General features: G+C 42.4%; 1 protein-coding gene across 1 annotated transcript; it reads right to left on the reverse strand.

Moving 5' to 3' along the window:
- Positions 1 to 1,660: 1,660 nt before the first annotated feature.
- On the reverse strand, positions 1,661 to 25,430 carry PFKFB1 (6-phosphofructo-2-kinase/fructose-2,6-biphosphatase 1). Its single transcript, XM_006904779.2, has 12 exons — positions 25,341 to 25,430; positions 24,492 to 24,558; positions 23,551 to 23,625; positions 21,832 to 21,888; positions 19,715 to 19,836; positions 15,761 to 15,968; positions 12,830 to 12,976; positions 9,209 to 9,313; positions 5,709 to 5,838; positions 3,096 to 3,158; positions 2,219 to 2,283; positions 1,661 to 1,878 (listed from the first exon to the last, which is right to left on the reverse strand). The coding sequence occupies exons 1-12, from the start codon at positions 25,361 to 25,363 to the stop codon at positions 1,819 to 1,821; spliced, it is 1,122 nt and encodes a 373-aa protein (XP_006904841.2). The 5' UTR covers positions 25,364 to 25,430; the 3' UTR covers positions 1,661 to 1,818.
- Positions 25,431 to 26,287: the final 857 nt, after the last annotated feature.

The following is a 26,287-nucleotide window of genomic DNA, read 5'->3' on the forward strand; positions in this document are numbered from 1 at the left end:
TGAGGTTTCAGGTAATTATAGCATTTCTACAGCCAAGGCCCATGGGTATGGATAAAGAGCTGGGAGATGTTATAAGAAACCCTGAGGTGGGAGGGCAGGGTGGGGAGATAAGGACAATGAAGTATGAAACAACAGTATAGTTAGTGCTAAAATATGTTCCTGTTTGGTAGTTTGTTTTCAGGTTTATTTCCCATGTTTACAGATACCACTAATGAGTTGCAGCAGTCCATCCCATGGAGCCAAGGTACATCCTTGGAATCTTTGTCCACACAGCAGTCTCAGCAGATACTACCAATCAGCTGAAAGTGGCGCACTATGAAAAATCTTGTTGCTGATTCTACTTTATTGTTTGCTTTTTGTGCACTGCCATATTTTGGTATCAGAGTTACATTAAATTTGCAAAATTAATTGGAGTTTTTTCTTTATTTTATTGCATGTAGGCTGTTGTGAGACATTTTGGGTTCACAGAAGAGCTAGAGATCAGCATAGCCATTTGGGGAAGGTGGGCTCCAGCTTTAGGCTAAAAGGCAAGTATGACTTCAGTAGGAGAGAGACCTGGGGAAAGCATGGTAGGCAAGGGGATAATAGCTTGAATAAAGATATGGAGGGGGAAAACCTAGAACAGAAGGCAGAGGGAGAGGTTTCGGGACAGTCTTATGGATTCTTTTTGAGGTATTTGTGAAAGAATAAAGGGATAGAGAGGGAGGTAGGTAGAGGTGGACAAGGGAAAAAGGGAGGGTTTTATTGGGACAGGAGAGAGACCTGAATATGTTGTATAGACTGTGGAGGCAAAAGTCAACAGAAAGGACAGGAGATAGATAAGGAATATTTAAAAATTGACTGAAGTAGCCCATCCCTGAGAAGGTGGGATAGGATAGAGTGCCAGAAAATAGAGGGTGACTCTGACTTTGAACAGGATTTAAGGGTGGCTGTGGAAGCAGATAAATGTAGATTTGCTTCAACAGCTACCCTGTAGTAGATTCCAACAACAACAAAAAAAGGCAATGTGGATTATACAAGGTTTGGGTCTTGCTGGTGGTGGTGATAGAAAGACAAAGGAACAAAGACAGTGAGTGTATAAGTCTGTCTTTTCATCACTGGGTTGCTGGTACCTGCTCAGAAATGCCTACTGTGTGGGAGGTAGGGTTCTAGGGATCCTGTGGATGACACAGAAAGTTGTAAAGACTAGGGGTCGGTGGTCAGATAGTAGGATGCCTGTCTTTAAGAAATCAGACTGGGGAGATGTCTAGATGATGCCAACATCCATGGAGTGAGTAGTCAGTGAAGTTGACAGGGTCAGGGGACTGGGAGATCAGGGTATTGTTTGCACAATTTATTTGGACAGTGATATCATTCAGGATGGCAGCAAGAATTGGAGATAAGAGCACTTTGGTCCAAGTATAGCTTCTCTGAGTATAGGGATGATGGTGTCATATTCCCAGGTACATTGCCCACCAAAGAACAAGGCCCATAGGCAGTCACACAGACTTACCCCAGAACCCTTTGCTCCAGGAAGCTCTCACCCATTCCACACCCCCACAGCACCAGAGCTACTTCACAGGGTCAGAATCTTGATCCTGTAGCAGAAGGTTCACGATGACTTACTCTCTCCTTTTGTAGGCAGTAAGAGAAGTTTTTATTGATCAGGGAATAAAAATCAAGACTTGTTTTGGAGCTCCTGAAGGCTTCTTCACTGGAAGCAGGGCTCTCAGTGAGGCGAAGTACAAAGTATTCTCAGAGTAAGAAAAAAGCAAGGATAGCAGTTCTTAAATGTGGAAGACAGTGAGGAAAGAGGAAGTTTGACCTCTTGGAAAGGGCTCAGTAGTGGGCAGGGACGGTGTCCAGGGCTTCCTCAGGTTCTCGGGTGATATCCACATTCTGAGTGGAGAGAACCCGGGATTAATAGGAAGGAGACAACGGTGTGGAGTCCCAGACCCTCCCTTGTTTGTTGTCCTCACTGTCAGGCTCACCTCCCTCAGATAGGCGTGGATCCTGACCTTTTTCTCAGGCAGGCCTGGGGGAATCTCAGCCTGAGGCCTTATTGGCCCTGCATCTCTATGGTACCTCCAAGTCTGGGCTGTGGTTCCAGCATTTCTGGGTGCTGGTTATTCTACTTGATGGTGTGAAATACCCAAGGTCTGTGGGACTGGGGTGGCCTTTCTGTGGGGAAGGGTACTTTCGTCATGTGCCAGCTTAGGTGTCGGAGTCCCTCACCTACCTCAGGCTTCTCCCGGTGTGTGTTTACAGCCTCCACATTCAGGTAGATGGACTCCACTTTGCAGCCTCAAAAAGAACAACCCGTCCATCCATAAACCCCCAAGAGCAGCACAGGTCTTCCCTAAAGTGCCATTCCTTTCCCAACCCATCACCACTCACACCCCCAGTTCCTTACTGTGTGCAGTTGTGACTGCCCCGTAGGGAGGGGAATTTAGACCAGCTCTGAGCTGTGTCAGGTGCTGAAGTGGTGGAAGAGTCCTGGGGCCACTGTCTTGGGGCCACCAGTCCCAGATAAAGTTTATTTAAAGGAGAATAGTTACCCATATACAAGGTCACAAGGGAGTTCTGGGGGTGATATCATTGGGGCCTGGGATGGCAGAGGAGGCCTGATGCCTGTGGAAGCCCCCTGAACTCCATGCCTGTGGATTGCACTCTACTCTGGGCTTCAGAACAGTCTCCCCTGTTCACACCCCAGAAGAGATTTGAGCTCTCTCTTACCTGCTCATAAACATTTTGCACCTAACTAATATCCCAAGAGAATCTAAATTGTCCAGGCTAGTCTTTGTGCCTTTTCTTCAATCTGGCCCCAACCTACACTTATTCTTCTGGTCCTCTTTGAGGACCCACCACCACCTGTATAACTTGGTGCTCTATGATCAGTGTTCTGGTAAAGATAGAGAAAGCTGGGGGCAGGCCCTATTTTAGAGATCATCCCAGTCCTCCATTCTCATCTTGCTACCACCAGTCCTGCCTCCACCAGGACATCTAACTACCCACCCAGTGAACCTCCCCCAGGACTCTGGTGGACAAATGGTAAGCACTGCAGGCATGCTCATGGCCTCTGTGTGCCTTTCCCCAGATGAAGATGGGGCGCTCACCATAAGCCACAGGTGTGAGTTTGAGCACTGTGTGCAAAGGACACTTGAGATATGGCAGCTCATCTGGAAAGGAGGAGAAAGCAGTGTCAGAGACAGGGTGCTAGGGGAGGGCACCAAGTCCCTGGGCCTGCAGATTACAATACTTTTCCCTGACCACTCCACCTTCCCCAGTGTCAACCTCCCAGGGGCCCACTCCCTCCCACCCTGCAGGGGGAAGTGCTGACAGCAGCCTGGTCAGGGAGCAAGAGAGCAGAGAGTAGTCAGGAGGGCCATGGGGAATGCAGCCAGACTGTCGGTCCCCTAGGAGGGTTAGGCTGGTCGCCTTGGAGGTGGCCTACCATGACACCAAGGCAGGGCTCCCTCCTGCCCCAGCCTGGGGCAACCATGACACCAAGGCAGGCCTCCCTCCTGCCCCAGCCTGGGGCCTTCCACAGGCTCCCCCCAGATGCATCTCAGCAAGGGTTTTCTGAGACCCTACTCATCGCCAGGGCCCTTGGATGAGGTGCGCGTGCACCTAGGTAGCTCCCACAGCTTTCTCCCCACCCAGGCCTGCGCCCTCTGACTCCTCTCACTCTTGTTGATGGACAAGCATTTCTCAATTCACTTGCTTCCAGTTATTGACTATTGTGCATAAAGTTTTCTGAACATTCACTTACCGTTTCTTGTTTGGGCCTAGGTTTTACTTACTAGACAGCCCTGAGTGGAGATGATCAGGCCCATTCCATGGATGAGAAAAGTGAGGCTCTGAGAGGGAAGACACTTGCCCTAAGGCATACAGCCAGGAAGTAGCAGCACTGGGCTTCAAATCCAGAACCCTCTGATTCAACTGTGTGCTCTGCCCACTGCAGTTTACTCCCAATGCCTTCGAGGGGCTCACAGTGTTGTTGGGGGAAATAGCACCACCTCTCAGCACTCTCTGATGACACCCACCCTCCCACCCACCCAGGCTGCCCCTACCTTTCCCTTCATTGAGCCAGAACCCCACCCCTCATGGCTTCCTACCACCGAAGTTCATCCTGCCAGTACCTTCCCAGCCCTCTGAGACGTCTGGTTTGACGATTGCCTGGGCATCCATCCTGCTCCTCCTCGTCATCTTCATCACCATCAGCACCAGGCCCTGGGCCCAGTACTTTGGTGCACTATCTCCTTCCGATCTCGCTGATACTCTGCAGGGGTTACTGTTCCTCATGGCACACATGGCAGAACAGACTCGGAGAAGGGAAGCGACTTGCCTGGGGTCTCTGAGCCAGCTCTGCCTCTATCTCCACAAGTGACCTTGGCCCCACCTTTTCTCTCTCTGACTCCTTAGAGTTTCTATCTCTCAAGGCACAGGATTGGACTAGATGTACTCTGAGGGTGCCCAAGCTCTGAGGTATGCTTTCTTAGTTACATCATCTCTCTGGGCCTTGGTTTACTCACCTGAGTCATAGGGGTGAGAACATGTGCTCAGCCCTGTCAGTAGCTGGTGTAGACTGTACATGAAAGCAGGTAGGAAGTGTGTAAAGCAATGTGCAAACAGGACATGCATGTATTGCCCACATACTCCATACATATCTGGGGGGGGGGCATCCGGAATGCATCTGGGATTGATGTCTCTCCCTGCCCCCCTGAGCTTCATGACCTTGGGCCAGTCACTTCACCTCTCAGAGCCTCCATTTCCTCATCTGCACAGTCAGTCAGGTTACATTGCCCACCTCACAGTCTCAAAAGACAACACTGAGCAGTAGATATGTGAATGGTGTCAGAAATCTAGCACCACAATGACCCCCATCCCAATCCCATCACCTTTTTCTAGTGAAGAGATTGAGAACTCAGCAGAGAAAATAACTTTTCCAATGCCAGGTTCTCAAGTTCCTTGGGTTCTAATTCTGGATGACTCCATATTACAAGTGCCCTTGATTTTGAATGTAACAACATAGAAATGATACATATCTGCAGGACATTGCACACTTCAAATATGACTTTGCACTGTCTTAACACACCCTCACAGTATCCTGGAGATGCCAGCACTTCAGCATGCACATCAGAAATGGACTCTAAAACCTGAAGGTGATACAACAGTCCCTTGAGAGGTCACTTGCCCTAATTTACGATTCAGTATATGCAGTCAGTGTGTAAACACTCTGTAAATTACAACGTCTGGATATTTAAAAATATTTTAAAATTTTAAAATGATGTTTTCATTTGAGGAAATCATCTCCACAGCAAAGAAAGAAACCTATATTCAGGATCACGGGGCCATGAAAGGTCCATTACCACCTGATGACAGAATGCTTCAGAGAAATACTGGCTTAGCTTTTTCAGGTTGAGGCATACTGTTAAAGTAGAAAAATGTTTGCTCAGAATGATATTAATATTAATAACAGCAGCTAACACTTATATAGCCCAATACTATGTGTCATATGTTGATTTACTTTACAGATGAGGAAACAGGCCAGAGAGATTAAAGTAATTTGCCAAAGCTAGTATATGACAGAGCAAGAACTTGAATTCAGGCATCTTGGTTCTAGATATTGTCCTCTTAACTACAAAGATATAAACCACAAATCGTTGGTGTCAGGTTTTCAAATAACATCGAGCTCCCCAGGCCAGGAACAGAGAGGAGAGTGGTACCTGAGCTCTTATCCAGGAAGTAGGCCAGGAGACATCGCATGACAGCCTGGTGGCAGATTACCAGTACATTTTCTTGCCGTTCTAGCTCCATTATAACTGGCTCCAGACGTTGAACCAAGTCCTCATAGGACTGAAAATAAGAGAAATACTAGGATAAGAAAGGGAGATAAGGTAAACTTACCCAGAGCAGAGGAACTCTAGTCTAGGAATCAGGAAAACTTGGTTGTTGTGCCAGTTCAGTTGTTGACTCAGCAATGTGACCTTAGGCAACTCATTTCCTTCTTAGAGTTTTAATTTCTCATCTATTAAATTGGAGGAGGCAATCAATATATTTGACTAGATATCAATAATAAAACTTCCCACTACAAAAATTCCTAGAAGAGCTAGATAAAATAAGTGCCTTTATTCAAGAAACTAAAGAAAACATAAATATTGAGATCCAAAATGAAGAAAAACTTGGAAAAAATAGTGATAAGCAGATGTAGAAGCCACGGCTGCCCTGGTGGCATCTGTCAGTCACATTATCCAAGAGGCTTGAATTTTTAAAACCTTATAGATACAGGAGACAAGGTCTTCGGTGTGCACAAGGTAGGGAGTTGGGACTGAAATTCTCAAATAAACCTGAGACCCTCAAAGGGCTACATCCTCAGTAAAAATATGAACTAGAAAAAAATATATATATAGGCAAAGGGAAACAATAAGAATATGTAACTGTTCTGGCTTGACTCTTAGAAAAAATTTAAAAATGCCTCCTATAAGAATGTATAACCACAAGTCTACCTTCAGGTGGGTTTGTGGTTCAGAATTACACTATCCATGTGTTATAGAAAATATTAAGCCGAGAGTTTAATAAAAAGTGATTTCAAATTGTTAGCTCCCAGAAGTGTCTGGAAGAAGCCAATGGAACATTTCTTTGGATTCTCCGAACTCCTACTGCACAGGATTCTCACAGATAAATCTTTGTCAAACTAAAGCTCACATAACACACAAGGAAAATAAGCTATCATGAGTGAAAATAAGCAGAAAAAACAAGAGGAGAAACTTTAAAACTTAAGATATAGGATCCAAAATATAAAACAAATATGTTAGAAATTTTTAAAGAAAAAGATGGCATAAAAAATGTAAAGAAGAAACAAGATACTACCAAATATATGAGGTAGATTTGGAAAACAACAACAACAACAACAACAACAACCAACCAAACGAACTAGAGTTTATGGAAACAAACATATTTATTAAAATTGAAAATTCGATAAATGGAGTAAACAGCAGTTTAGATACAACTTAAGAAATAGGGATTTGGAAGACGGAGTTGAAGAAATTACTCAAAATGCAGCAAAGAGATGAAAAATAAGAAGAAAAAGTTAAGAGACATAAAGGATAGTGACAAGACTAACAGAAATCTAATTATATTTCCAGAAGGAGATAATAGAATATGAGAGAGGAATAATTTAAGATATAATGTCTAAGAGTTTTTAAGATTGATGAAGAATCCTAATCATTAGATTCAGAAGTCCAACTAATCCCAAGCAAGATAAATGCAAAGAAATTAATATTTAATCATATCAGAGTGAAACTTAAAAGCAATAAAGATACAAGGACCTTAAAAACAGCCAGAGAGGAAAGACACATTGATTAGACTGATGGAAGAGTTTTTAGCCTCATTAGAAGTCAGAAGAGAGTGGGGTCAATATATTCAAAGTGCTGAGAGAAAAAACATCAACCTTGAGTTTTATACCCAAAGTATCATCTAGGACTGAACCTCCAAATACATTTATTTATTATTTTATATTAGTTTCAGATATACAGTACAATCATTAAACTTATGAAGTAATCCCCCTGATTACTCTAGCACCCATCTGGCACTGCTCCAAAGACATTTGAAAACAACAACAAGAACAAAAGGTGAGTTTACTACTAATAGGTCTTCCCTAAAGAAACTTCTAAAGGAAGATGGAAATTGAACCCAGAAAGAAAACTTGAGATGCAAGGAGAAAAGGTGATTAAAGGAATTGGTAAAGATCTGGTTAAATCTAAAAAAACACTGACTGTATAGAATAATAAGTTTAATAATAGCAATAAGAATTTCTTTGGGGAGTAAGACACAAGATTTGCAAAATACAAAATAATAATAAAGATGTAAATTAGGAGAGGGAGTGGCCAGAATTTTAAAGTTCTTATTTTGATTTATGGGGAAGATGGAAATATTGATTTTAGATTTTGTTAACCATGCATATTAAAATGTTAAAAGTAACCTCTAGAAGGATAGAAACAGATCATATAACTCAAATATAGATGTAAAAACGCAACCAATTCTGAAGGGAGGAAAAAGAGAAAAACATAAAGTAAGCATAGAGAACTCAAAACAAGAGAATAGAAATAAGCTGAAATAAATCAGTAATTACAATAAAAGTTAATGTACCAAAGCTATCATTCAAAAGACATATATTTTCAGTTTGTAAATGACAAAAGCCAACTATACACTGTTTACAAAAGACACAAAATAAAAATACAAAGATAAATTGAAAGTAAATGAGTAGATAAAGATGAACTAGGCAAACACTGACCAGAAATAAATCTTATATAGCTATATTAATATGAAATAAAATATACTTTTAGGCAAAAAGCATTATTAGAGGAAAAGAGGTTTGCTTACTACTTAATAATAAAATATACAACTCATTATGAAGATATAATGGCTTTAAATTTATATGCCTCTAGTAACATAGCCTGAAAATGTTTAAAGGAAAATGAGGGCAAACTCAGACTGACTTTGTAATGTCATTTCTGAGGATGAAGATAGAAATAAAAATGCTTTGTAACACAGGATATCTATGATTTTATCTTCCCTGATATCCAGGCTTTCTGATAATTGTTACCAGTAATTTGTATCAGCAACGGAGTATGACTAATATATACTCTAAAATGTAGAACTGGCTAAATTGAAAGCAATTTATATTCTAAATTGAAAGCAATTTATATTCAATTATAATTTATACTCTAAAATGTAGAACTGGCTAAATTGAAAGCAAATATGAGGATTCACCTCATATGGGGATAAGTAACTGATGATCTGGTTCGTGTGGTGGCAAAGAAGTTGGTTAAACTATTAGCTATTGTCTCCAACCCACTGCCCAGAGAGGATGGAACTTTAGGCAACTTGACAATAAAACATCAGGGAATTAGAGTATGTTGAATTATTTCAAGTGCCTTTAGTGAAAGGACATCAGACACAAAGTCTAGGATTAAGTGATTCCTGAAAGCAGAGAGAAAATAAGCAGGCAAGTATGTAGTTTTTTTAAAAAGAGAAATCTGTTGCCTATAGCCAAAAATCTGAGACAGCCAAAGTCCAGATAATTATGTGCCTCGTGGGATGGCAGTTGCTGCAAAATATGCTTTATCCTGTTTCTAAAGTTACTTAGGAAACTATGGCATCCTGACAGTTTGAGTGGAGATACTGGGGAGGAGTTCTAGGAATCAGTCCACCCTTCAAACCTTACCTCTCCCTTGGGATAGCGGTAGCGATATTTATCTTGATCCCGTAGTGCAAATTCTTCAGGGTAGTGTTCCTGGATTTCTTCATAGGTCATTTCCTCACAGACACCCTGAGAACAAATATTTGGTGACAAAACTATTTATAAGGAGAAATCCATACAGCCTTTACCATAGTTGTGAGGCCGAGGATTGTAGACCAGTATGCACCTGGGTTTCTGTGAACACAGCTCTAGGTTTGTGCCTGTTGCCTGAGTGTGTATGTGTGTGTGTACACAAGTTATGTGGCTGTGCAGATGTTAGGGTGAGTGCATGGGTATAGATGTGCTCAGGATGGTGGGTATCTGTGGTGTTTCTATGATTGCCTCAATAGGTTTGTAGGTGTACATTGTATATATACATATGTATTTCTATAAATGTATGGGTTTAAAGATTTGTGGTTGTTTGCATGTGTGTGTGCAGAATGCTTATCATGTATACCTACGGTATGTTTAGGGACCTATGCTTTGTGTTTGTGTATTTGTCTCATCATATGTACTGTGCTTGTGTGACTGTGTGTGTACAGGGTATCTGAGCATCTGAGAATGTACCTGTGTGGGTGTTTATGTGATCTGTCTTTCCATGTGTATCTCAGTGTGTCTGTGGCTTGTGTATCTGTGAGTATATACGTCCCTGACCATATCTCTGGTGTATAAGTGTGATCATCTATGTGCCTGTGTCTGAGGTCTTCATGAATTTGTGGTAATATGCTTGAAGGTATGTGTCTGTGTATGTGTATGTGTCCATGGTATGCCTCTGTGTCCATGTGATATAGATATATGTGAAAACTATATGTGTGTCTATGGTGATTGTGATTGTGTCCATATGTATCTCTAGGTATATCTGTACATGTGTGCATGTGTGTGTGTGTGTGTGTGTGTGTGTGTGTGTGTGTATGGTGCGGGTGTGACTGGTAGATGTGTCTGAAAGGGAGCCTGTGTCTGACTAGTGGGTCCACGTATCTGTGAAGTACATGTCTGTGACTGTAAGTTTACTTGTGGTGTCTGTGACTGTGTATGCAAGTGCATGTGTTTGTGTACATCCACAGCAGGGCTCTCACATTTTATAATATTTCTCATCCCTCCTGCCACTATCTTTGCTCCAGGACCTCTGGCAGGTAAATCAACAGGTATCCACAGACATTTCAGAAGGCAATAATTAGTAAATTCCTAATGGTTTCAGAGTGGGCCTCACCCAAAGAAAGAATCAAAGGCTCAGAGACTGTTCCTCAAGAGCATATAAGAGCGCCAAGTCCACTGAGAAATTCCCAGAAGTGAGGTGGCTGCTGGTAGGGAAGGGAAGCAGTGTTGTATTTATAGGGTTTCCTTCTGGTTGTGTGGATTCCAGTTAAACCCTCCTGTAGGGGAAACGGTGGGCTCTGGTTGTCTTTTGAGCCATCTACTAGGCTTGCCTTAGGGGTGAGGTTCATCTCTGCCTCAGCTCACAAACAGCTCTGTATTGTGAAACTTCTCTAGCTGATACTGTCCATGGGAGTGAGTGAGCTCTACTGGATACACAAGGTCCTTCCAGATTGGCTTCGACTTTCTATTCTGAGGCAAGTTGGGAACCTGTTGCCTGTTGTGGAAATGGTCTCTGACTCATTGATTTAAGGCAAATTGCCTAACTTCTCTGAATTTTATTTTCTTCTTCTGCAAAATTAGGAGAATTACAATTACTGCACACAAGTGTTTTGAATATTAGAGATAATATATGTAAAAGAGACTAGTACAAGATGTACAAGGTACATTTTAAAGACTCAACCAATAGAATTAATTATTAATATATTATTGATCATGGAAAACAAACTAGAAACTTAAGCATCATTCTAATTCTTGTTTCTTCCTCACCCATTCCCTCATAACTCATTGCTAAGATTCTACCTTCTAAATCTCTATCAATTCTATTCCTTTCTCCTCCCTCTTAGTCCCCACTGCTACAATCTTAGCAGTTCCACACACACACAATACCATCTTTGCTTATGCTGCTCTCTCTGCCTGACATACCATTCCTGATCCTCTCTACTGGGCTCATTATTAACCCTCCAGGTTAACACTGGCAACACTTCCTCCAGGCAGATCCTGGCTGGATCAGATGCCCTGCTCTGACATCTGCGTGCCCACAGTCCAGCTATCAGAACTTGTATCACACATGCTGTTTTTTATTCCTGTTTATTCCTCATGTACCCTGTTTAGCCTGAAAACTCAGTGAAGACAGGAACCAATCTCCACCTCCAACATAACCCCAGTAATGAAACAAAATAGATATCCAATAAATGTTTACTTCGTGTGTATGCCACAAACGAACCATAACTGAGCTCTTATAAACAGTTTACATATTTGCTTGCCTTTATTTTGTAGCAAATATATGGGATATGTAGAACAATGCTGTATATCTCTTTTCTGTATGCGTATCTCTGTATATCTATAGTTAAGTACAGATATATGTATGTATATACGCACATACTTGTCTGTATTTATAGAAGTATATCTAGTAGAAAAGTGAGTTAACCTTACCTAAATGCAAGTTATCTATATCTGTAGTGAAGCTTTTACTTTGAGGTCCAACAATTATAACCTGTATGTTGCTACCAGATATCAGTGTATCTATAGTGCAGGTGAGAAAATGGAGAGGAAACAATGCCTTCGCAAAGAGCTTATGGAAAAACCTGACCCTGAAGAGAGACTGCCATGTCACAAGGGTCAGATGAAAAATTCCCCAGGTCCTTCTTCTTTGTTCCATCTCCCATGCCACTACTCTGGTCCCTCACATCCTCATTTTTGCCTGGACTAATGTGGCCATCTTCATACTGGTCTACATGCTCATTTTGGCCCTCTTCCTCCGTAGTCTCCACACATAGCCAGAGTGGCCTTTTTTTTTTTTTTCAAATGTGAATCATATTCAAGCCACTCCTCCTTGCTGGTGGGGAAGGGAAGCAATGTTGCGTTTATAATGTTGTAGTTGACTTAGATCACATCAACGGTTTCCCATTTTTACAGTAGCATCCAAATCCCTCAACATGATATAAAGCCATATGAGCTGCCTTCCTTTCCAACCCTATCTCCTTTATCTCCAGACCTCATTATCACTGTCTCAGCCTCTGCTTTTCTTTCCTCAGTTCTCTGAACATACCATGTTCTCTTCTCACCTCCAGGCCTTCACATGAACTGTTCCCTATCCCTGAAATTAAGTTTATTCTCTCGCTCCCAGTCCATTTTGCCTGCTTTTTGTCTAACCTCTAGCTTCATCTAGGAAGCTTTCCTTGTAAATCTCCCACCAAGTCTTGTCAGTGCATCCTTACCTTCTGAGTTTTCATAATCCCTTGTACTTCCCATCTCACAATCTTTGTCACATGAGATGTGATGTCTTACTTACTGTCTACCTTTGGGCTCCACGAGGGCAGAGAACTTGTCTGTTCTGGCCTTCACTGGATTCCCAACACACAGAATAGTTTCTGGTACATGGCGGGTTGTTGAGAAATGTTTGTTGAATTAATTAGGTTACCCATAGGATCCAGAGCAGCGGCAATCCAGGAGATAAGCCCAAAGTTAAGCCCCACCACCCACCAGGAAATTCATCCCTCTACATCTCACCGCATCAATCTCATTCAGGGCCTTCCACTGCTCATAGGGGACGCCCAGGGCCTCAGCCGTCTGGATAGTCCTTTTCATGTGGCTGGTCCACACCTTCAGAGAGCTGATGCTTTGGGACTGAATGAAGTTGGCCAGGGCATAAGCATACTGGAAACCGGGGCAGGGTGCATAGGAGAAGAGGAGGGAAGAAAGAGAGAAATGAAAGAAGACAATGGTACCCATAAGAACAAGCTCAGATCTGTCAAAAATGGTGGAATGCTGATGAACATACAAGAGTAGAGAGTTTAAATATTTCCAATTTATAAAAAGTCATACTCTTGCCCATGTGACTAAGGACCAATAGAATAGAAAAGAATATGTGTATTTATGTGTATATGTGTGTGTTCGTTCATTGATGGCTGCTCACTGAAGCCCCTACTTGGTTATTCATTCATCAAACAGCCCACCTCTAACATTTGTGGAGACTGAGATAAGAGTACATATGGAGGCACTCCATCCCCAGTCCAGCTCCCTTCTCTTCCTGCCTTCATCCTGAACTCACAGACGCCTTGAGTATGTGTTTGTGGATACTCCAATTACATGACTAAGTTCTGTCCACACCACAGCTTCACCGATCCCCATAGACCACAAACAATGATCCTTTGGCTACCTCTTCACCTAGGAGTGAATACTCCTGTGTGCTGCGGCCAGCATTCAGGTGGACAGACACTGGGATTGGGCCATGTAGGCACTGGAAACAGACACTGGACCATAAGGGCAGGGGTTTCTAGGGTTCTGGATACTCAGAATATGGTCTGGAAGTGGTGGGGTAGGATTTTTGGGACATTCCTCTTTGACTCTTTGACTTGTCGTTGCTTGAGCAGGGGTCCTGGTATCCAGGTTCTAAGGGCATTTAAACATGTACTGGGTGTGTGTGGCCCTGTGCTGGGTAATGTGGTGTCCTGCTCTCAAGACAAGGCCAGTCAAGTAAGGGAAACAATGACAGCACTGAGAGGGACCACGAAGGGCTGTGGGAGCCCAGAAGAGCAAGTGATTCACTCTTCCACATTTAGGCATGTTATTAGTCCCAGATGGCGTGTGGGGAACATCCACAAAAATCCATCCATACAGGCATATTTATATGCACAAATACGGGCATTGAGTACACACATTCTAATTATGGATTATGAGTTAGCAGTCAGTATGCTCTGGTGGAAGGAGTTCTTGACTGGGAGGTAGGTGAAGGAGTTCTTGACTGGAAGGTAGGTGCTTCAGCTCCCTTACATAGTCCCTATGTGCCCTGGGATGCATCCCTGCCCCTCTCTGGCCTTGTATCGCCTGTCTGTAAGATGCAAACAGCATTAGCTCACTCAGCCTGGTCTTTGTGAGTGACAGGTTAGATAGTGGATGGGGAGCACCCAGAGTACTCCCTGGCACATAGTAGGAGAGCTACTGTAATTGATGTGGGTGACAGTCAATGAGAAAGTGCTTAGTAAACCCTGCACAGTGTGCTGTGCCCATGAGTGTGAAGGTTGGTGCCAGGCAGGTGTGTACATGCACATGTTTGTGTGGAGGGAGGCACACCATGTGGAGGTGGCCCATGTTCAAACTGGGAACTAAGCTGTACAGGCAGGGCTGTGGCTGGCCCCAACCAATAGCCTCTGGCTGCAGGTGGTACTATGGGGTGTAGGGGTGATGCCTCTGGTGGCCTCTGACCTCTGCTCTGAGGAGCAAGAGAGTTGGGAGTCACGTCAGAGTCCTCTGGTGGAAATCTTGAAATTAGGCTGCCTTTCTGAAGGCAACAGATAGGGAGCCACAAGGACGAGGACAGGATATCTGGTGAGGTGCCTTGTTTGGGACATTGCCACATCTGTAGGTGGGGACTGGATGCTGAGGGGCAGGTAGGAAGGCCAGATTTTGAGTCTTGGCTCTGTGCGACCTAAGGCCACTCTCTGCTCCTGTCTCGGCCTCAGCTTCCTCATCCATAAATTGGTGACAGTAATGCCCACCCCACAGAGCTGCTGCGAAGATTAAATGAGGCCATACATGTGGAAGCAGATGGTGCCATGCATGTACACTAGTGTCCAACGAATGAGGGTACTTCCTCTATCCTGCATTCTACTTCCTACTTGTCCCACCCCCAAGTGATCGCCCCAGCAAGAACCTGTACTAACAAGCCCAGGCACAAGGCCAAACATTGGAGAAAATGTGTCCTTTTATTGAGCCAGCACCCATAATATGCAGGTCACTGTGCTTAGCTGGAGAGAAAGGACTCATGCGTTAGAGTCAGAAATGGGCCAGTACTGGGAGAGATGAAGCTCAGGGCATGAGCATGTGACCTGCCTGAGGGAAGGAGGGGATAAGGGAGGGCTTCTTAGACCAGAGTATGGCATAGGAGCTGGACCCTGGATGAGAGTGGGGGAGGGAAGGTAGGAAAGAAGCAGTAACTGTGTGAGACAAGTGCTGACAGTGTGATGACCTGCAGTATGGTGTGTGTGGGGTGTAGCATCAGCGTCAGGTAAGGGAGGAGAAGATGGACACTTTAAGGCAGCTGTCTGTGCAAGTGGTGGTCACCAGCTGACAGAGGAGGGCAGCCTAGGTGGGGGAACTGCATAAGCAAAGACACAGAGTTGTGAGTAAGACGAGGGGACCAGCCAGGCAGTGGTGAAGGGTGCTCATTGTAATGGGGCTGGAGGAGCAGCCAGATCTGGGCAGGCTTGGAGTACCAGGATCAAGCTCAGAGTTGCAGATGCTGTGGGCACATTGGAGCCATTCAAGGATAGGTCAAGACTGAGTGGCTGACAGGGCAAAAGAGTGAGAGTAACCAGAACCTGCTTCTACCCCATCACAGAGTCTTCTCATTCTCAGGACCCAGGCAGTGGCCACCCCACTCATCCATGGTCAACTGGTCCAGCTCAGCCAATGCCTATAGGTGCATAGGGCCCTTCCTACCTGCTTGCCCCGAGCTGAGAGGCCAGAGTCACCTCCAATGCGGCCTCTTAGGTTGAGTTCACTCTCACCATGCCGGCATAGGTAAATGGAGCGGGGTGTGACGTGGATGTTCATGAGATAATAGACTGTGCGGCTCTGGATATGGTCCTGCACTCGGTTCACCATGTAGCGTGTTCCCACGTCGAAGATCTTGATGTAGGACAGGTGGCTGGGCCAGCCCGAACAAGAGCAAGGGCAGCTTAGGGGCTGATGGTAGAGAGGCTAATCCCAAGAGAAAGCACCAACCACACTCGCTGCCTTCAAGCCTCCTCCACAACCCAGCTCTCTAACAAGACAGTATGCCTTGCCCTGTTCTGGGTACCTGTTCTAGAAACTTGGCTCCTGGTCACCTTTAGGAGCTCACTGCCTGTTACCATTTCTGTCTGTCTCCTTTCCTCAGTCTCAGCTTGAGCCAGGTTGTCTTTTCACCTTTATTTATCACATTCCAGGCATCTCGGGTTCTCTCCTCTGTGGTGCACACTCCTGACATACTCAGAGAGAAGCAGTAATCCTCTGTCCCTGGGTACCTCCAACATGTCACTGGTCGCTCCTAACTTGTTCACTTCCTTATTCTTTCAAATCATGAGCTGAGCTCTGCCTGTCTATTCTTTGAAGCTCTGCTATGATATATTGTACTTGACACCCTACAGGCAGCTGCCAGATGATGTCTCTGTGTGCTTGTGCCTCGGTATGTGTATGTCTCTTTTCCTATCTGTCATGCAGTCAACGAACACACCTTTGTCTGTTCTAAGCATTGTGCTTGGAGTGGAGACTCAGTATTTGCCCTTTGGGAGCTCTTATGCCAGTCAGGAATATATGCTTAGAAATGTAAGATCAATGCTCAGCGCCCATTCCATGGTCACTCACTATAAGGTGTGCCAAGTACTGGGGTGTGAGGATACAGAGGTGGTTCATAACATCAGTTGGGAAGTTGTGGTCCCTACTTCAAGTCCCTTTTTCATCCCCTCAATTCTGTGCTCTGTCATGAACTAATAACTATTTACAGAGTGCTAATCAAATTATTCAACAACCTGTCTGCAAAAGAGCTTGATATGGGGGACACTGATTAATCAGAAGACTAGAATCCTGGAGCACCTGCCTGACACTGCTGAGGTACCTGCTGTGTCAGGCATTAATTCTTTAGTTGTTTGTAAGGAGTTCAGGGTGATCCTGGAAAAAGGCAGGGGAGGCTTGGGCAATGGGGTGACACACCAGCAACCCTATGTGCACGGTAACAAAACCAAGGGAATGGAAATAGCTGTACTAACCCAAGGCAGGTAAGGCAGTGGCTGATGGATTTGATTTCAGAAAGCCTCTCTGATCTTCCTAAAGAAGGCTTTTCTATATGTACTGAGCTTATCATGCTCATCCCTGTCATTCATGTCCAACTGTCCTCACTTATAAGGGCACTTATATTTGCACTTATATATTAATATTTGGGTGGCTTCTGGCAAGGAGTGGAGACTTCAAAGTGCATGAATCCTCATAACCATCCTAGGAAGCAAAGATTATTATCTCTGTTTTATAGGTGAGGAAACTGAAACAGAGAGAGGCAGTGATTTGCCTGAGGTCAAACTCTCCCAGCATTCTCAGAGCTTAGGGGTAGAAAATATCTGATCTAGCTTTGTTCACTGGTTACTGGTTCTTGGTGGCTCTAAGAGAACCTCAGGTTAGTCTGACATTCCAGGTGCCTTCACACACTGGCCCTACTTGGCTTCACCTCATTGTCCCATGCCTATGCTCATAACTTCTCTGTTTCACTCTAGCTTTCATGTCTTTGCTGGAACATTCTCTGTACTCTTCTAGTCTTATTCAGATTTAACTAGATCATTACAAAGTGCTGTTCTCTTTGCCTGAAAAAGTGTTCTTTGCCTGATTTCCAAAGTTGATCTCTTATGCATCCATCTTTCAAGAGTCAGTATGTTCATTCTCTCTAGGAAGACTTCTTTGAGTCCAGGATCATGTGAAGTCATTTAGAGGTACTTAACATCAAAAGTATTATAGTAGCCTACCACACAATGTATAATTTAAAATAAAAATTATAAACTATATAATAATATGAGGAAGTTCTATCAAGTTCTGGTTTTATTTTTTTCCATTATGACTACCTTGATGCTGGAAATATAAAATATTAAAAGCTTTAAAGATTATTTTCTTCTTATTTTTGGTAGCCTCTGCCTTGCTGGTACCCTAAACACATGTCTAGTCTACCTACTCAGTAAACCTGCTCTTCTAGACCTCTTCCTGCAAGCTGGGCTGGGTCCCCTTCCTCTAGTCCACTTGTTTTATCATCTCCACAATTCTGATCAACTCATTGTCTTTCACAATCAAGTGGTCATTCTATCAAAGCAGGGACAGCCCTTCTCTCTTTCTTAGGGCACAGTTTAGGGCTGGGTCCTGATACATGGACTGTAAATGTCTACTGATAGAAAAATAATTAAATAAAGCTAACCTTCATAATCAGTTATCTTCAGGCCCAAACTGATACATCGAACACTAACTGAACGCCTGCAGGAAGCGAGATCAAAGGCTAGTTTTCTAAATGTCATTCTTTCACCTCAGCTCCCCTCCTTCAAACTTCTTTCATGGTATGCTGCTAGCCCCTATGGTGTCTTTGTGGAAATTTGAAAAAGTTATACTTTCTGCAAGGTAGAAACAGCCTTGCTCCAGTATACATGCCTTGGTGAGAAAAGCAAGTGTACCCTTGACCTGAATGTCCTTGCACAGTGAACAGTCTTTACAATTGTATGTAAAGTCCTGCCCCTTGCACTGAGTGTCTAAGCCTCATGTGATGCTTTCTATGATATAGGAATGTGGGAGGGGAAGAACCAGGCTGGAAGTTTGAAGATAAGGGTTTGAGTATATATTCTGCTACTGATTCATTGTGTGGCTTCAGGTAAGCCCTTGCATTGCTCACGATCTCTGTTTCTCTAGTTTCCTTATCTAAGGAGTAAGGCAGTAACAATATTCACCTCTTAGGACTTCAGTTGGACAAAGTTGGAATGATGTTCTTAGGGTGGTAATGACTATTTGAAACCTAATCTTTTTACCTGGATTCCTAAGAGTCTGAGTGATTCTGAGAGTCTCTTCTCAGCACAATCCATTTTGAAAGAGAGTAGGGCCCTGGGAACACTCTATGTCTAAAACTTATGTCTTCCCTGTACTGCCAGCTAACACCTGTCCTGTCTTTAGCTGGTATTAATAATGAAAGTTTCAATTTTTTTTCACGTCTTCCCATATTTCAAGACACTATGGGAGCTACCTGAGGATAGAACTCACCTCTTTTGCCCTTATTCACATCACCTATGTATACCACAGCCCAAAGGAGCCAAATGCCTATTGATTGAAGAGGTATATGAGCATTGTGAGAAGAAACATGACTAGGAGACAAAATATGTGGTCAGAATCTTAGCTTTATCACTGGGAGGTTGGGCAAGTGGCTTTAGCTCTCTAAGACCCAATTTCCCCTTCTTGAAAATTTATGATCATAAGACATATTTTAGCCTCCTTTACATGGGTTCTGAGGGGATTCCATGAAACAAAGAAGGTGAGCATGTTTGGAAACTAATGTGCCATCCATATATGAAGAATACTTTTGAAAAATATAATAGCAACAACCACAGGAGGGATGCATTTTTTTCCCCCAGAGATCAGGTCCCCCATCTGTTCATATTGCCCAGGAAAACACTACTTCATGAGAACGTCTCTTGTGAACACCTTACACGTCAAGGAATCACCACCTCATTGATAATTAGAGCTAGGAAGGCCCTTGAAGACAGATTATCAAATCTGGCCCCCTGATATTATAGATAGAGAAACTGAGATCCAGAGAGGGAAGAAATTTCCCAAGGTCCTACAGGATATCAAAACAGGAGTAAGGATCAAGACCTGGACTGTAGGGTTCTGGGCTCTTACCTGTCCAGTTCGTCATCCAAGGGTTGATAGTTGACTTCATAGCATTCAATTCTTTTTAGAAAGTCTTCCAGGACCTTTTCCCGGTCACAATCTATGTAATCAGGGCTGCCGAGTTTCACTTGCTAGAATAAGGGAGAAGGACACAGGGACCATAGAAGATAGATACTCTGACAGTGCCCTTGGTAAGGGCCTTTAGAGATCATTGAGTATAGTATCCCACATAATTAAGATGGTGAAATTGAGACTTGGAGAAAGGGTCTTGCCCAAGAAAGGGTCTGGACTGTGTGGTTCCTTATTACTTACTTCTGTGTAGTCAAACAAAGTATGTTACATTATATTCAGTTCTAGAGCATGTACTGTTTAAGAATAACATTTATAATAGGACTAGAAATTGTGATGTGATAAATGGTTGAAGAGAACAGGAGATCTTGTCTAGGGGCCATAATGGCTTAAATGTATTGTTTACTGGGAGAACATGGCATATGTTGGCTTTAGATTTCTGAAGTTCTGGCATCTCCAGTTTCCCCAATACTCACTTTCTCCACCCACATTCCCCATCTCAGTGAATGGCACTTTCATCCACTGTTACCTGAGCCTAAAAGGAATCTGAGAGTCATCCTGGATTTATCTCTTTCTATCATTCCCCACTTCTCAGCATGCACTAAAATTCTCTCCACTGAATCTTCTAAATATCTCTCCAATTGGCCTTCATTTTCTCTTGCCTGGATACTCACTATTGCTTTGTGACTGATTACTCTGTTTATGATCTTGTTACTTCTGGTGTATTACACATACTAGTAGCCAGAAGGATATTTCTAACATGCACTTCTGAATGTGGAATTCCTTTGCTTAAAGCTTTTCACCATTTCCTCACATCCTTTAGGACAAAGTATGAAATATTTTAGCGGATGACTCATGGCTTGTCATGATTGGGCTCTGAATGATTTCTTCATTCTCATCTCCCATTGCTCTCCTATTCCTTCACACACTCTGCTTTAGCCAACCTAAGCTATTTATAGATTCCTGGAGATGCCATACTTAGTATATGCTATTCCCTTATTTCCCATTCTTCACCTGCCAAATTCCTATGCATTCTTCAAGATGCAAGTCAGCTATTATTTTCAATGAAAAGCCTTCCTTGATACACTCTATCCCTTCCATGCAAGGTTAGGTCCTTAACACTGTACTCCCACATCCTCCTCTGTTCCCACATATTAGTACTGATCTCACAGAGATATGACTATAAACTTGTCAGCCTCTCTCACTAGACTGTGAGCTCAAGGCAAGACTCTCCCCCATCCATTTCTATGTCTTTAAGACCCAGAGTGTCCTGGTGCAGGTGTATGGATTCATTTCCTGTTGAATCAATAAATAAATGGGAAGATGGATGGATGAAGAAGAAAGAGAGGGATTGGACGTGCTCTGTGCCCCAAGAGGTAAAAAGAGGACCAATGAGTGGAAATTACAAGGAGACATATTTCAGCTTGATTGGGCTGCATTTGATGAAGGCAATGAGCCTCTTGTCATTGGAGGTATGAAGAAAAAATCCAGAGAAAGATTTAGTTGAGATTTCAAGTACCTGATGGAAGGTTGGAGGAGGTGACTTTTAGGATCTCTTCTGTCCCTGAGCTCCAGTAATTTGAAGAAATAAGAAACAACAAAATGTGGTAAGTGATCTAGTTCTAGACCACATGCCTAGAGTCTAAGAGCAGGGATAGCTCTGACATGAATTGTGGAGCAGGATAAAGAACTTTTGAGGTAGATAGCCAAGCCTGAGGTCTACTCCCAGTTCTACCTTTTCTTGACTATACGAACCCTTAACAACTCACTTCTCTTGGAACCTTAGTTTCCTCTCTCCAACATGATTCCTAACATGCAAGTTTGTTGGGAAAAATCAATGAGTTAAACTTCGTGCCTGGTGCATGTTAAAGACTCTATATATGTTGCCTTCATTTAATTTCATAAGATCATTGTAGGCCACAGTGGTCAAGGAATGCTACCTATGGGAAGGGGAAGGAAAATGGGGAAGAACACCTCCTTTAATCTAACAGATGTATTTTTAGGCATGATTCAAGCCTGAGGCAAAGTAAGGAGAAAAGGTAACTGATGCTCCTTACCCTGATGTTTTCTGCAATGATGCCAGGGTCATTACAGATGGACTCAATGAAAAACACCTATAAAAGAAACAGAAGAGAGATTTCTGGCAGGGAATTATATTTGATAGAAGTCAAACATAGCTTTACCCCTTCTCAATGAGTCAACCCTAGAGGCATCTCTGACAACATAATTTCATACAGTGGTGCTTTTAGGATTCTGAGTTTTATGAGGCAGATTGGCTCTAAATTGAATAGCTCCAGAATGTTTTGTGTTTTTTCTTTTTTTCTTTTTTTTTAATTTTTAAGTAGGACCCTGTAAGTAATGTTTACAAAATGAATTAGGTTCTTAGAAGGGCATAATGCACTGAGAGAGGGACATTTTGCAAGTAGCATGCTAAGGTTGTGATGGGGATTCAGCTCACCTGAAGTCAATTCTCCTGATGCCAATTTACCTAATTAATTCAGCTAAAATTACCATTTTCTAGAACAGTGGTTCTTTCTCATTTTTTTTTGCAAATAAAACTTAAAAAAAAAATTCTCCTTCACCTTTTATACCCATCCCCTCAATCTCTCCTTCTCCTCTGGCAATCATCAGTTTGTCCTCTATATCTATGGGTCTGTTTCTATTTTCTTTTGTTCATTTATTTGTTTTGTTCGATTCCACAAATAAGTGAAATCATTTGGTATTTGTCTTTTTCTGTGTGACTTATTTCACTTAGCATAATACCCTCTAGGTCCTCCATGTTGACGTAAATGGCAAGACTTCATTCTTTTCATTGCTGAGTAATATTCTATTGTGTGTGAATAGCATATCTTCTTATAGCGATCTGAAGATATATATACCATATCTTCTTTATCTATTTATTTATTGATGGACACCTAGGTTGCTTCCACATCTTGGCTATTGTAAGTAATGATGCAATGAATATAGGGGTGCATATAACTTTTCAAATTAGTGTTTTGGATATCTTTGGATAAATACACAGAAGTGGTATTGCTGGGTCATATGGCAATTTCGTTTTTAATTTTTTGTGGAATCTCTATATTGTTTGCCATAGTGGTGGCACCAATTTACAATCCCACCAACAGTGCATAAGGGTTTCCTTTTCTCTACATCCTCACCAGCACTTGTTATTTTTTTTAAATTTTTTTGATGATAGCTATTCTGGCTGGTGTTAGCTGGTTTCTCAATGTGGTTTTGATTTGCATTTCCCTGTTGGTTAGTGATGGTAAGTATCTTTTCATATGTCTGTTGGCCATCTGTATGTCTACTATGAAGAAATATCCATTCTTTAATTGGATTGTTTGTTTTCTGGATGTTGGGCTGTATGAATTCCTTATATTTTTAGATATTAACTCCTTATTGGATATATCACAAATATCTTCTCCTATTCAGTAGTTGTCTTTTCATTATGTTAATGGCTTCCTTTGCTGTATTTACCGGTTTTTAGTTCTTATTTATGCTTTTTGAAGTGGTTCTCTCTCCTCTTTCCTCGTCTGCACCCCATCCTCACAGTGTCAGCCTGTTAGCAACAATCTTTCATTGCCTAATGCGGCACCTCTCCTTTTCTGTTCTGTTGTTTTGCTGCTTCTAACTGTGATCTGGAAGGCCATCTCAACCAAATCAAAATGTTGAGTCTATGGTAGCTGATTTGCCATCTATGAGTCCTCTGGTTAGCCTTTTCTTGGGATTTGTCCTGGGTATGCAGGCTTTAGATAAGGATAGGAGTGTTACTGTACCTTGTAACCATGTTCTTTAGCAAACTGCAAAATCAGTGACCGTCGTTCTCTAGTAGTGTTAGTGGCATCAAAAACCTAGAGGCAGATGATGAGATTGGTTTACTGTGAGTCTGGTGCTGATAGAACACCTACTCTTTGACCATTTCTGTGGTCAGCTAAGTGGAGTGCTACTAGGAGAGGATAAAACTTGAACAGGGTGGTAAAGGATAGGAAAAATTTGGAATTGTCTTGTGTCAATTTCTCAAGCACTCACTAAACCCTGCTGTCTACCCAGAAATGTATCAGACTCTGTAGGTATAAGGCAAGAGGAGAATTGTGGTATTAGGGTCATTTTACAAGTGAAGTAGCTTAGCCTTAAGGGAAGGATTTGCCTTAACCAAAGCCACTGAGAGTTGCTTACAGAGTAGAGCTAGAACTGATTTCCCAACTCCTAGGTGAGGCTTCTTCCTTCCCTATGACTTTAAAGTTCTTTAAGGACACAAAACAACTGCATATCCTCAACACTTCTGATGGGACAATTTGCATATTTGAGATTCCACCTCCCCTTTTAGAATTTGCAAATCCTACCACAATGGTCTATGAGATTTCGATTGACTAAGATGTTTAGGTAAATCCCAGAACTCAAAAATATTTGTACTGCAGTTTTAAATTCTAATGTAGTCCTGCTGCATTCTTGGAGGGTGAGTGTGGTATATAGTGGCCAAAAGTGTAGGTTCTGGAGCTATACAATCTGGATTTCAGTTCTGGTCTGCCACAAACATACTGTGCCAGTTTGGGACGATTTTTACTCTCTGTGTGACATTCTTCTGGGATATAAAAAGGGGTATAATAATAATACCTGTCTCATAGGGGAAGGTGAAATTAAATCGATGTATGCAAAGTACTTAGAATAATATGTGAAACATAGTATATACTCAATACATATTAGCTTTTCTCTTTACCGCAACATGACCTTCCTCATGGCTGAGATAGGCATGAACATCCTTCAGGGCTGCCAGGGCACACTGCCTGAAAACAATGGAGAAAGAAACAAACAAGACATATCCCCAAGATAGGTTCCTTTCTATTTTTCTACATTATCTTTTGCACCATCTCTCAGATGTCAAGCACAGAGAGGTCTCACAATTGAAAGTGACTGTGTGTACTTCATTGGGAGAGGTATAAAGTGGCATACCCGAGAAAAATTTAATAATGACAGAAGTCATAAAATTAAAGGCTCCAACTCTTTAGCTAATAGAACCCAAGCTGAACTGGTTCTTGAACCCAGTTCGAGCCTAAGTATATGGTCTGCGAAGTAGAAGGCATTCTTGGCATGGGTAACAGTACAAGGATAGGTATGATACTGGAAATGTTATTTATGGTTTTGGCAAATATCTACTTAGTGATTACTCTATGCAGGGCTTTATTATGAGGGCAAGGATCAATTAATGAGAAACAAGCTCTGTTCTGGAAGTGTTCAGTCTTGTAGAGAGAGACCTTGAAAGCTGAATGGATGAGACTGAAGAGACTGGAGTGGGCCAAGCTATTGAGATTCTTGTCTCAAATGCTAGGCTGAGAAGTTTCTATTTTTAACTGTCAGAAGGAGGAGACTGTTTAAAGTTCTTGAGCAGGGGATGGCTATGACCAGGAACGAGCTTTGAGTAAAATAGTAGAAGGGCTGTCCAAACCCTCTGAGAGTCTAGAGGGCCTTCTTGCTAAACCAAGTGGCTCTGCTTCACTCCCCCATTATCTGAACAAAGCCCTCCATTAGCTAAGGGACAGCACAGATCTCTAAAATGTTACGTACTTACTTTCTGATAACTAGGGCCTCCATGTTGTCTGGGAGAAAGAATTCGTAGTTCTTGTAGCTAACTGCCTCTCGTCGATACTGGCCTAAATTAAACACTGAAAGCAGGGAACACTGGTAAAGAGGTTAGGAAGATTACACTGGCAAAGAACATGGCCCCGCTGGCAGGGATTTTAGAGGTAGAAGAAAGTATAATTAGTAGCTATATAATATGCTTATAAACTTCAAATTATGGCTACCAGCTCATTTATTATTCACAGCGATCCTAAAATGTAGGAATCACCATTCCCATTTTACAAATAGAAAACCTAAGTTCAGAGATAATAAATTAACTTCCATAGTTAATTACTGGGGAACTGGGATTCAAACCCGGGTCTGTTTGGCTCCAGAGCTGGTGGTCTTTCCATTACTATATTTTATCATAAACTCTAACCCTTTTCAAGCCCTATTCCATTGGAAATATATACAAACTGAGGAAAAAGGAGTAAAATCAATCATCAAAGTTCAAACAGTGAGTCAGAACTGGACTGGGCTTTCTGAATCCTGGTCCAATGTTATTAGATTTTTCTATAGCATGACAGAAAATCTAAATATATGCCCCCTATAGGCCACACTTTCTCATTTGTAGTGGTGAAAAACCAGAGAGGAAGAAAGGAAGGAAATAATAGGCAAAAAAGTAATATAATATTTCATTCTTTCATTCAATAAATATGTTCTGATGCCTACCCTGTGAAGCAGGACATTAATTCTGGAGTTTCAGAGATAAACCAGATCTGCATGTTTGGGCCCTCAAACAGCTCAGAATCCAGCAGATAGGATAGAGAGCAAATGAGTAAACAGAGAGCTCTTATCCAGTTTTAGTACTCTCACAGAATTATGCAAAAGAATAAGGGGGAAGAAAAGATTAATTAACTTGGAGTGATTTGAGAAAGTTTCTTGGAGAAAGCAGCA

This window comes from Pteropus alecto, unplaced genomic scaffold, assembly GCF_000325575.1.
Source record: "Pteropus alecto unplaced genomic scaffold, ASM32557v1 scaffold6170, whole genome shotgun sequence".
NCBI lineage: Eukaryota > Metazoa > Chordata > Mammalia > Chiroptera > Pteropodidae > Pteropus > Pteropus alecto.

Coding starts and splice junctions, on each gene's coding strand:
- PFKFB1 (XM_006904779.2), bottom strand. CDS start 25,363: ATGGAGGCCCTAGTTATCAGAAA. Junction 23,626..24,491: donor ATGAGGAAGGTCATGTTGCG/GTAAAGAGAAAA, acceptor ATCTGCCTCTAG/GTTTTTGATGCCACTAACAC. Junction 12,977..15,760: donor TCTCAGCTCGGGGCAAGCAG/GTAGGAAGGGCC, acceptor CCCGGTTTCCAG/TATGCTTATGCCCTGGCCAA.